This window comes from Phocoena phocoena, chromosome 18 (assembly GCF_963924675.1).
Source record: "Phocoena phocoena chromosome 18, mPhoPho1.1, whole genome shotgun sequence".
Classification (NCBI taxonomy): Eukaryota; Metazoa; Chordata; class Mammalia; order Artiodactyla; family Phocoenidae; genus Phocoena; species Phocoena phocoena.
The window spans coordinates 32683752-32696929 of NC_089236.1; the positions used below are offsets into that span (position 1 = coordinate 32683752).

At 35.9% G+C, this 13178-nt stretch overlaps 1 protein-coding gene across 4 annotated transcripts in view; it reads right to left on the bottom strand.

Annotated features, from left to right (window-relative positions):
- DIAPH3 (diaphanous related formin 3) overlaps positions 1-13178 on the bottom strand; it is a 556147-nt gene that overhangs the window by 253649 nt on the left and 289320 nt on the right. For all 4 annotated transcript variants that reach the window (XM_065896255.1, XM_065896254.1, XM_065896253.1 and 1 more), the window contains one exon: positions 9917-10156. In XM_065896255.1, coding sequence (XP_065752327.1) covers positions 9917-10156 — 240 coding nt within the window. The remainder of the gene's footprint in view (positions 1-9916; positions 10157-13178) is intronic.

Genomic DNA, 13178 nt, shown 5'->3' on the forward strand with positions numbered 1-13178 from the left:
TGCTTTGTATATGTTTGAAACATCTCTAAGTGTAAGTTACATGTATCCACATGAAAATGGATGTGTGGATATGAACTGCCAAAGAATATATCATAATTGTTCAGATATGAAGCTCAAAAAGTCAATGCGTAGGTTCAAATTCACTAGTGAAACCAACTACAATTATAGAATGAACTGTTTCCTGATATATATAAATACATTTTTAAAAATCAATCACTGTGCTGATTAAATTTTTAAAAATACTGTGTATCCCTCCAAAATGAATGGAAATTTAAAATCTTAACATAAATTAAACAATATGCTTTGCATCATCTATGTCACTGCCGTCACTATTAATACCTATAATAAAACTTTCATAGTGATTTTAAAGATAGGTAGCGATAAACTAATATTAGGTAAAATAGATATTAGATAAATTTATAGCATTCACATATTAAAAATCATATTTATTGCTTAGTTTTCATTTTAAAATGATGAGAGTTGAAACATTAAATAAGGAAGAAAATGCTTTAAATAATGTCAGCTTCTATAATTAAACTGACTTCTACTATATCTCCATAGACACACTATCTCTGAATTATATTTTAAACATATTTCTCTTGGATTTCAGTGAGCACTTCAGCATGAAAAGCATTTTTGCATTTTAGTAAAATTTTATCTTGTTGCATTATATTGTTCAATGTTCTATTATTTATACTATTCCCTTATTTCACAAGAGATTTAAAATAGCTCAGTGTTCTTTAGTTAATATAAATGGCTCAAATACATTAATTTTAAATTAAATAGTTTTTATACTTCTTAATTTTTTTAATTAACAGACTTTACATTCCAGAGCAGTTTCACTTTAAGACAAATAGAGCAGAAAAGACAGATTCCCATATACTCTCCCCTCCACATACACAAATTCCCCTATCAGTAACATTTTGCATTAATGTGTTACATTTGTTAAAATTTATGTACCTTTATTGATGATATTGATACATTATTATTAATTATTAACCTCAGTTTACTTTTGGGTTCACTCTGTGTTCTAAAGTTGTATGGGTTTTGCCAAATGCATAATGTCACGTATCTACCATTACTGAGTCATAGGGAATAGTTTCAACATCCTGAAAAATCCCCTGTCCTCCACCTATTCATCTCTTCCTTCTTCCCCCTCCCCCCAAACCTCCAGAAACCACTGAATTTTTTACTATCTCTATAATTTTGTCCTTTCCAGAATGTCATATAGTTGGAATCAGAGTATGGAGGCTTTTCAGATTGGCTTCTTTCACTTAGTATTATGCATTTCTCCATGTCTTTTCTTGGCTTAAGAGATTTTCTTTTTATGACTGATTTAATAGTCTATTGCAGGGGTCCCCAACGCTCAGGCCACAGACCAGTATGGGTCCACAGCCTGTTAGGAACCTGGCCGCACAGCAGGAGGTGAGCAGCAGGGAGGCGAGCAAGTGAAGCTTCATCTGCCACCCCCTGTCGTTCCCCATCGCTGGTCTATTGTATGACTATATGTATGACTATATCAGTGGGCTTTATCCATTCAGCTATTGAAGGACTTCTCGAGTTGCTTCCAAATTTTGGCAACCACGAATAAAACTGCTATAAACATTTGTATGCAGGTTTTTTACTCCTTGGGGTAAACAGGAATGTGATTACTGAATCCTATGTTAAATCTATGTTTAGCTTTGTAACTGCCAGTCTTCTAAAGATGCTGTACTATCTTGCATTCCTTTCATCAGTGAATGAGTGATCCTGTTGTGTCACATCCTCAGTAGCATTTGGTGCTGTCAGTGATTTGGATTTTAGCCATTCTAATAGATGTGTAATGGTGTCTCATTTTTTTAATTTGCAATTCCCTCACGACATATGATGTTGAGTATATTTTCATACAGTTATTTGTCATTTGTAAATCTTCAGTAAGATGTCTGTTCAGGCCTTTTTTAAAAAACTGGGTTGTTGGGCTTCCCTGGTGGCGCAGTGGTTGAGAGTCCGCCTGCCGATGCAGGGCACACGGGTTCGTGCCCCGGTCCGGGAGGATCCCACATGCCGCGGAGCGGCTGGGCCCGTGGGCCATGGCCGCTGAGCCTGCGTGTCCGGAGCCTGTGCTCCGCAACGGGAGAGGCCACAACAGTGAGAGGTTAAAAAAAAAAAAAAAAATTGGGTTGTTTTCTTATTGTTGAGTTTTAGAGTTCTTTGTATATTTTGGATACAAGTCTTTTGTCAGATAGGTGTTTTGCAAAGATATTATCCCACTCTATGGACTGTCTTTTCACTTCAAAGAGCAGAAGTTTTTAAATTCAAATAGTGGCTAACTTATAAATGTCCAGTTTTTCCAGCATCATTTCTTTAAAAAACGATTCTTTTCCATTGAATTATCTGTGCTGCTTTGTCCAGGATCAGTTGACTATACCTGTGTGGGTCTGTTTCTGGGCTCTCTATTCTGTTCCACTGACTGTCTATCTTTTTCCCCCCAATACCACAGTTTTGATTACTGTAATTTTATAGTAAGTCTTGAAGTCCGTCCTTCCCCTTCCTCCTCCTCCTTTTCTTCCTCCTTCAGTGTTGTATTGACTATTCTGAGTCTTTCACATATCCATATAAAATTTAGAATCAATCTGTCAATACCCACAAAATTACTTGCTGAGATTGTGATTGGAATTTCATTGACTACATGGATCAAGCTGGGAAGAGCTGACACCTTAACAATATTGAATATTCCTTTCCATGAACATGGGATATCTATTTCTTTATCAGATTTTTTTTTATTTCTTTCATCAAAGTTTTGTCATCTTCCTCATACAAATATTGTAGAAAATTTTTGGTGCTAAAGTAAATGATATTCCATTTTTTGTTTCAAATTCTAATTTTTCATTGCTGATATTAAAAAAGTAGTCAACATTTTAATGCTAATCTCATATCCAGAAACTTTGTTCTAATTGCTTATTAAGTTCCAGAAAGTGTTTTTCTTTCTTTCCTTTTTTTTGATCAATTTTGGGGGATTTTCTACATAGGCAATCATTTTACTTATGAGCAAAGACAATTTTATTTATTCCTTCTCAATCTGTATACTTTTATGTCCTTTTCTTGTCTTGTTGCATTAAGCCAGGACCTCCAGTACAATGCTGAATAGAAATGGTGAGAAGGGACATGTTTCCTTGTTCCTGATCTTAGGGGAAAAATATTTAGTTTCTTATCATTAAGTATGATGCTCTCTGTAGTTTTTATAGATGTTCTTTATCAACTTAAGGAAATTCCCCTGTATTTCTAGTTTGTTGAAAGTTTTTGTCATGAATGGGTATTGTACTTGATTAGCTGCCTTTTCTGCATATATTGATATGGTCAAATGGTTTTTCTCCTTTAGAGCCTGTTGATTTGATAAATTACATTAATTGATTTTCAAATGTTAAACCAGCCTTCCATACCTGGAATATATCCTTCTTGGTCATGGTATCTAATTCTTTTTTACATATTGTTGGCTTTGATTTATAATATTTTGTTGAGGATTTTTGCATCTACGTTCATAAGAGATATTGGTCTATAAGTTCCCTTTATTATAATGTCTTTGTCTGGTTTTGGTGTGCACTCATTTCATCATCAGACTCTTCCCTGCTACCTAAGCACATATGTTCACAAATACTATTGGCTAAGTATTACTATACAGATAATAGTGTTGCATGTTTTGTCTCTGATCCAGACCTTTGATAAAAGAAAGCCTCCTAGAGTATCAGGAATGGGGTATCTTGTTTAATTTTTTATTTTCATTTATAGAATGTGTAAAAACAGGAGACTAGATTGAACCAAAGATGGCTGGTAAGATTCATTACTACCTCTGATGGGTAGTAGCTATCTCTAAGCGTGGTGTTAAGGAGGATTCTGAGGCTGTCTGCTTCAGGGAAAGGAAGTTTGACAGATTAGCAATGCTGGTTTTGAGACGATAGCACATAAGCAGTGCATTTGCTGTTCATGAGCAAAGCCACTTATCTTTTATAATTTGATTAAAGGAATAATTCTAATTTACAATGTTTAATAGTAACTGAAAAAACAAAGGTAATGTGAATAAATTTACCAAAAACTACTTAGTAAAGCTAATTAAATAATTCCTGGAAAATGCTACAGACTAAATGTGTTAACGAATGAGTCAAAGAGGGTTAAGGACTCTAAATAGTTTCACATTGCTTTGGAAGTCAGTATTTTTCAGTGATTTAATTGGCTGGATGTAAAATAAGAATGGCATTTGTTATCTGTAAGTCTTTGGCCAAAAACTGCTTTATTTTCGAAGGGTGGCAAAACTTACTAGGGTGGTTTTCCAATCTGATAAAGAATAAAAAGCCCTCTAAAATCCTTATAAAACAGTAAATGCAGATGGAACAATGGATTTGTTTGGGAGAAGTCTTTCTTAAAAATAACTTCATGGAGTAAAGGAAAAGGTGATATACAAGAATCAAAATTTCACAAAGATTCACAGTGGCAACCCACGTGACTGTGACAGGCTTATGAAATAGAAACTGTCTGTGACAGGCAGAGGGATTTGCCTCCTGCTTTTCATAATCACTGAAACTCTACTTTCCAAGGTCAAGTCCTGCAAAATAACTCAGAACACTGACCATCAACTTATTTCAGTTCCACCATGTGCCTGAGATTCATACTCCTTTCACTCCCTTTCTTCCCTTGCAGAATAATGTCCAGCGTGGCATGAAAGAAAAGCAGCAGTTTTGGAAATATTTTCACCTCTCATCCTTAAGTGAGGAAGTAGAGTTGTTTCATTTCTGATTTTGTTCTTGTGTTGGTTAGGTTTTGCTTTTGTGTTTGTTGGTTGGTTGGTTCCAGGCAACCAATTGGGGGGTTTTCATTCTGGGATAAGTAAGCAGGGCAGAAGACAGACAAAGTGATTTTCAGTTCAGTCTGTGCATTAAAATCACCTGGGGGAGCTTTTTAAAAATGCCACTAAAGAGGATCCACATGCATACATGCTGAAGTAATTGATCTGACGTGAGGCTGATGCATCAGTATTTTTTAAAGGGCACTGTGGGTTGAGAATCGATGTCCCACAAGGAGAGCTGTTCACAACTTTAAGAAATCACTCACTAGAGTTGGTGACAGCATTAAAGAATGAGGAAACTAAACATTTTTTCTAAAAAATCTTCCCCATCACAGCTTTGGTGAAGTTATTCTACTTTCGGTTAGCCTGTGCTCGTGAAAGAAATATACAGACCAGATAAGAATTTCATGCACTAGAAAAGATAACTTAGACAAAAATCAATCTGACCTGCCACCACTGCCTTTTATCACCTAACTCCCAACACCAACAGCCCCATTACTATGTATCCTTTGATAATTTCACCTTTGAGAGGAACTAATCGCATATTCTATTGATAACAGAAAATCTCCTACAAAGTAATGATATGGATAAATTTATAGAGGAAATCAATAGTGAATTTTTCTGCAATTTTCCCCCCAAATGACAGCATAAACTGATAGAAATAAGTTATTACAATTGGTAAACTCTTTCAAAATTTATATTTACTATCCCAATACAGGTAGTCACTTTATTTAGTTATACAGAACAAAGAGCTACAATTTACAGCTCCATCATCCAGTTGTATTGATTGAGATGATTTGTTACTCAGGAATCAAACATTTCAGTAGACATTAGTAAATATTATCAAACACATGCTATAGTCATTGTGCATGGATTAATAATGTCTGCTTTTTAAATAACAAGTTAAAATCATCTCATATATCTAATATGGTGTTGAACTTTGATGGTTGAGTCAACTCATTTTTTGCTAGAATGCTGATCTACTTGGCTCTACGCACAGATTCACTATAATTACTAATTTCAACACTAATGACATACAAATTTTTCTAGGTGGGCATTCTGGTCAGGCAAGCACCTACTATTTGCTGCTTGTATTTCTAAGGATACAAATTAACCAACACAGGTCCTGAAAAAAGAATATAATCTCAAACTGCTTATTATCCAAATTTATCTAAAGTTTAGCAATATCTTTGGAGGATTTTATGAATGACAAGCAGTCTGTCCATTCTTCTATATAGTCTGAGGTTTATCCTTTTAAAAAGCCAAGTCGCCAGAAAACAAGGTATTGAATACTTACACCATTTTGATTAAACTAGGGATAGCATTACTGTAACTGAAAAGTACATATGTATCTTACTATGAGGGTTCTCTTGGAGTGTTACCCCATAAGAGGCTCTGAGTACATATTTGTCAGGGGAGGGGAGGGGAGAGGAAGATGGAGGAGAGAAGGGGAGACGGTTCTAAAAGAAAGAACCTCATGAAATGGATTTTTTCACTTGCTGTTTAAAGGAACACTGCTCAACACTGTATTTTCCCTTTATAATGACATAAATGCAAAATTTCTCGTGAAGTTCAGCTTTGGCTAATAAGAGAAACCACAATTTTTAGCTCATGAAAAGTTTCATGACCATGTTTTGCACTTCACTTTTTCCATCCGAAAGCCTCAAACCTATACGTCTACTTTAATTTATGTTTACACCTTAATACATTCTAGTCTATGGTTACTTTATATCTCATATTTAACATTTATATTTATTTATCACAGACCCTATCGAATCTTTAAGTAAAAGAAAGTAAAATCTTTTCTCTCTGAACTCATTTATTGTAATTAGTCATCTCAATTACAAATGTATACAAAGATATAATATAAACCCTAAAACCAAACTACAATGCATACGGGATTCATGACTCATGTATTTATTTCTAAACAACGCAAAGTTAACAATTTAATATGAATTTTCACACACTGTTCATACTTAAGCTAAATTTATAAAGGGCATTTACAAGTAAAGATTTTGGATATAGAATAGTAAATGTCATATAATTACCCAGCATGTTCAAACAGATTAAAATATTACCCTGTCTTTCTACTGTCAAATAAATATGGAATTCCCTGTGTGGGGGCTTATCATCAAACCAAATGCTTTACACTCGGTGTGAAAATCACAATGGTCAACGATCAAGCTGCTACTTCTGATGACAAACATGATGAGATGTCATCTTGTTCAATATATGCTTATATAGCCTACTTGACATGTAGGCTAATAAAAAAATATGAAGTTGTAGTATTTATTTTGTTTCTTGTACAACATAAGGCTCCTTATAGGGATGATCAAAATAGCCAGTACTGTTGACTGAAAATACAGTCAACTCTATTACCTGGAGACAGATTAACTGGTTTGCAGCATGACTATAGTAAAATCGTAGCAGCATGCATTGTATTTGTAAGAGGTTTTAAATCACTATGCATCAGTGACTGTATATAAACATGAGAGGATTTCTATTTTCAGCTACATAATAACATTGTCTCTACACAACACTGTATGTACTGCATTGTGTCCACTGCACTGTTACCCATTCAACAGCTATTTGTTCAGTATTTACTATGTACCAAGTACTGTATTAGTGAATTCCACCTCATTAATCAGACCTAATCTCTTGTCTACACTTCTCTTTCAAGGCAGAAATAAGGGAGGGTATGTGGTCAACTTCTTGTGAGTTGGCTGTAGTTCTGAGATGCAAAATCTAAAGAGGAACAGACACTTGGCACTATGAAACAAACTCCAGTAGGTCTGTACGTGTGGAATTAACTTCTCCCCCACCTCGCTCCTCATCCTGTTTTTCTTCCTTTGCTTCCCTTCTCAGAAAAAGCCTGAACCTGGCAGTCTTACTTGCCTCCTTATCCTTCAGCCTCCAAGTTAATAATCACCATGCCCTGACAATAACTAGATGTTCCTTAAATAAATGTGTACACTTCCCTCCATCCCCTTTCCCCTTCTACGCCTTTACCACTACCTTAGCTCAGACCTCCAACATCTCAAAGCACAGTGACAGTTTCATAGTGGACACTCAAATATTTGGTAAAACATTTGAATAATGTTTTACCAGATGCCTTCTAAGACACTGAGGTAAGCTAGGAGAAGGACACACCAAAATCAGCCTGAACTCTTCTCTTTTGAGCAACTACTTCAAACATGTCGGTAGCAAGGAGTTATTTTGACCCCTCCCTTTTTCCTTCATTCCCATCTATCTTCTCAGCTCCATTTCCTCTGGCATCTTCCCAGGTCACATGACACAGGTCAGCCCATCACCGAGTCTATCCCCACTATACCCCCCCCCCAACCCAGCGCTGTCCAATAGAACTTCCAGCAATGATGGAAATGTGCCATATTTGCTGCCAGCATGTATGGACACTGAGTCACTTGAAACATGGTAAGTGTGAGGAATTAAATTTTTAATTTTATTTAAATAGTAATTGATTTAAATTTAAATATGTATGGCTAATGGTGACAGTACTGGGAAGTGCAGCTTACCTTTCTTCCATACTGCTGTTAGAATTATCTTCCTGGAAGACAGATGATAATATCACTTGACTTACAGAAGTAACATGTCTCCATAAAACCTTCAGTATAAGGTGTGACATTTGAAGCTCTTCACCATCTAGACACATCTACTATCACATTTCCATTTTCTCCACTCCTCTTCCATCCAGGCTCCAACTGTGCCATGATATAACCCTTAATGTGAACTGTTGACACTTGCTTAGAATGCCCTTTCCTCTCAGGGAACATCCACTCATCCTTCCAGATCCAGCTCAAATTCCTGATCCTCTCTGAGTGTGAACCTGCCCTTCCTTAGCCAAGCTAGCCACTCTCTCTTAACTCTGCTGCCATAACTTTAGTATAGAGCGCCATTAAAATATCTAAGCATAATTAATGGCTTACATGTGAAAAATATGAGTCCCATTATCCCAGGTAAATATTAATCACATACATTAAATGAGATGATCAGGTCAAGCATTTGGCACGGGGTAAGTAAGCATTCTATAAATGTGCAGTCTTATGAATCACATCATAATACTTGCTAGGAATCTTAACTGAACACAGCAGGCTAAGAAAAGCAAGGAGAGGAAAATAAAAAGATGGAGATGGGAGAGGGGAAAAGCTCACAAGTCACCGATACCAACAGAAAGCATAAGCCAGGGAAATTGTGTAAGAAAAGCCATGAAAGCATGAAGAGATCAACTATTCAGTAAACCCATAGCTAAAGCTGAACTTGTTTCTCACCTTCCAATCTAACCGGTAATCGCAATAATCAAATTCCTTAATCAGGGAGTGTAGATGTTACGAGGTCAAGAACAAGAGAAAGCTTTTCTTGTGATGTGTAACTGAGAAGAATTTGTTGTAAGCTGATCAATAAAGCACTGGTACTATGGCCCACTTCTTAAGACAGAGAGCTCTGTTATATACAACACTGAATACATTTGCTGTAAGAAAATTTAAACTATGGAAGAACCGGGAAGAAAAAAAATCTCTAAACTTACTCAATTTTCATCTCCTCTAAAATTATATTTAGATAGAAATATTTCAAAATAATTAATAACATCCGAGTTATGTCTATTCCTAATATAATGATTTTCCCTTTATATAAAGCAGTCTCACTTTTCTCTCCCTTTAGTCAGCTTTCAAAAAAGAAAAATGCAAAGAAATATTTAAATAGTTAAAGGTAAAGATTTTAGTGGCAATTCCAAGCAATGCTCAATATATATATACTGTCATATGCACGTATTTATATTGAATGAATATTAGGTTTAAATAATATTTTGATGTTCCATTTCATCAGTTCGAGAAAGCACAGGTTTACAACATAATTTTGCAGTTAAACAAAATTCTTCAGTTGAATTTGCAGATCAGAGAAAATTAACATTTGGATTTAGTTCAGAGGCTGAGTTGAGCTCAGTTCACTCTGGGTTTGGGTTGATGGTTCAGTTTAAGTTCTTGACAATGAGCACATCAAAATAAAAAATAAGTAATGTAATCAGGGCTGACATTTAAGAATAAGTGTTCAGGCAAATTATATGTTCTGAAAAAACAAACTCACTTTACAGAGAGAGCTAAGGTTAAATCCGAAGGTTTGAGCATTCCGGGAGCCAGCATTCATGTAGTTTCCCATTAGCAACACAAGTTCCAGCAACTTGCTAAAGCTCCTGCTCTTCTTTATCTCTTCGCAGGCAGTACTGACAGCCATGATGTCAGGTTTGATGTTGTTCACCTGCTCTTCAAACTGAAGCTTAAAGAGAATAGCACTGAGCCGTGGCCGTAGTCTCTTCACATTGCTCATCTGATTGAAAAGAAAATAGCAGATTTCCTTTAAAATGCATGGTATACTTTAGTACTGTGCGGCTGCAAGTAATCTGGGATGATTTATTGGTATGACAGTATGGAAAAAGCAATATGTCCCCTGAAACTGATAGCAGGAAGAGAGAAAAGCCCTGCGTGTTTTTGTGAGGAATCCTGAGTCATCACTCAAAGAAAACATTAAAAATTTAGATGCTCGATGAAAAGAGAGCTTTACTTAAATGACAACGTTTAAGAAATAAAGTACATATATCTTTTTTTTTTAAAAAACTGAATTTTTAAAAGGTAACAGGACACAGAGACAACAAATTACAAAGCATTCATAGCACTGCTTTAATTTTTGTTCAATACTGAAATATGCTGGGTCATGTTTAAAACATATTCAGAAAGGTCTAAAGAGGGTTTGTTTCCTCAAATAGCAATTGATGTCCACAGGAGCCCTGCTGACTAACAGTATGTGTTAGATTGAAGGAGAGTAAATAGGTCCCAATCTGTACTAAATTGACTTTCTTCAGAAACACAGGACAGCAGAATGACTCCTGACACATGCTAAATTAGCAGAGACAGAGTTAGAAAACATGGGCAGAGCAGGAGACAGAAGCCGTGCAAAGCCACAGGTCTACCACGTGCCAGGTTAGCCCCGTTTGGGACTCTGCGTTTCCTTACTGGGTATAAAGGGGGTTGAAAATGTTGAAAGAACAAAAGGGCTAGAGGGTCAGCAACTTCTTGCCTTAAATTTACCCCCGAACCATGTGCTAGCAACACACGTGAGGGGGTAGAGCCTGAAGGCTGGAGACATACCACATTTAAGTTACATGTGAATTCCTTGACCAAACATGTTAGGAATTTGAGACTTAGATTGATGGGGCAGCAGTGGTAAAACAGGTGAACTTCAACAACGATTATAAACATCAAAAGCACTTTGAGGCAAGGTCAGAAAAAAAAAAAAACAGTGACAGAACATGATAGGATCAAAATAGGGAATAGTTCTGTTAATCACTGACCCTCAAGGAAAAGCTAAAAAACAATGCCAGATGAAGCTTATAGGATTTCTGTTAAAAACTAACTGCTCATAATATAATGATTGTTATTTAAAATAAACTGTACCATACAAAAGCCTGAACTTATTAGATTCCAATAGGATACTACAGGCACTGCTTTAATGACTTAACAACATAACCCAGTTTACTCATCTAACAAAATCGGAGCAATAAAGAGCTCTCAGTAGATACCTCTGAGAGAATATCTTCAGAGGAACCAAGTTCTTACAGTCACTAAATAGTTTCTCAGCAAATAATATATCTAATTTACATACAGCATTCTCCCCAGCAACTTGATGTGTTAAATGCTTATGTGTATGCAACCAAGACTCCAAGAGCTCAACTAATATAATTAGTAAGAAGTCTCCTCTACAAAGTATTCTAAGGAATGTCTTAAAATTCCTTGAATTCAAGAAATGTCTTCAAAATCCCATCTAGAGAAAATAAAATTTTTTCTCCTAGAACAGAGTAAAGAAACTGTAAGCTCAAAAATGACATTTTTTTAAAGTACAAAGAAACATTACTAATAATGGTTTTATAAAATATATTTTAGTAATATAAAAATTTATGAAAGACAAAGTGAGACCTTATTAGAATACCAATTCTTAGTGGGCATGAATCATTGTTTGGACATTGTATGTCTAGCACACAAAGTAGAGGTAAGCAGTGATTACTTCTGATAAAGTCATTTCACTTGTTTTAAAATGCTCCCAAATGGACTCACTTACCTGGAACTTGTACCCTTACTTTAATTATTACAAATGTAATATTTGTACACATTCATATTATACTAGACCAAGGCTGTACCATGCTCTGTTACATTTAATTTATCCTTTAGAATACTAAGACATATAAGGGAACACTCACATGAGCTCATACAGTTATGGCCATTCAGAAGGTGTATGATGGGCCCACAGCATCTCTGCTTTCAGCCTATGCCCTCATTCATGATTATGAAATCAGGTATTTGGTACTTTGCAATAACAAGAGAAGAATTCTCCAGTACCCCATGCAAAACATTAGTATTGCAAAATATATTAATTTTAACATATATTAATGTACTACTTCATGTGCAAAGAGAAAAAAGACTACTTAAATGTCTACATTAAACTACCCTGGGGCTTCCCTGGTGGCGCCCGCCTGCCGATGCAGGGGACCCGGGTTCGTGTTCTGGTCCGGGAAGATCCCACATGCCGTGGAGCGGCTAGGCCCGTGAGCCACGGCCGCTGAGCCTGCGCGTCCAGAGCCTGTGCTCCGCAACAGAAGAGGCCACAACAGAGAGAGGCCCGCATACCGCAAAAAAAAAAAAAAAACCACCCCGAAGTATGTTAAAGCTTTCCTGCTGACAAGCTAACCATATGTAGCCAGTACAAAGTAATTAATTTTCCTAGAAAAATATAACCTAGATTTGTATGAGTAATGAGTCTACCTGGCACTAGGGACAGGTACCTTGAAAAAATAGAGTAAGTCTGTGATGTAATGCAGAACAAAGTGCTATGAGTTTATCAAATACCCTGACAAAGCCAAGTCAGGAAAGGTAACCTAAACAGATCTTTGAACACCTTTTTAAATTAGATGTCCTTTTCATATTGTTCTTTCTTCCAAATTTTGAAAAGTGAGTATTTTGGCTGATAAGAAACAAATGCATTTTAGTGAACAAAATTACTGTACTAGAAAGGAATTTGAGAGATCACCAGAACTAGATCCTGTCCAGGGTCTACCATTTAGCCTACACTAATCCCCTAGGCCAAATGGCTGCCCCTTTTATTTTAAAAATAACAACAACAAAAAAAAGTCAATGAAAGCTAATGTTCTAAGATCTTGTAATCTATGAAGATAATGGCAGAGTTATTTTTCTCACTGGGCAAATCAAATTCTATTTCTTCAGATGGGATCAAAGAAAAAAGGTAAAAAAAGGGGAAAAATATATATATTTTTTAAATCCTGAAGAATGTTTCTTCACCC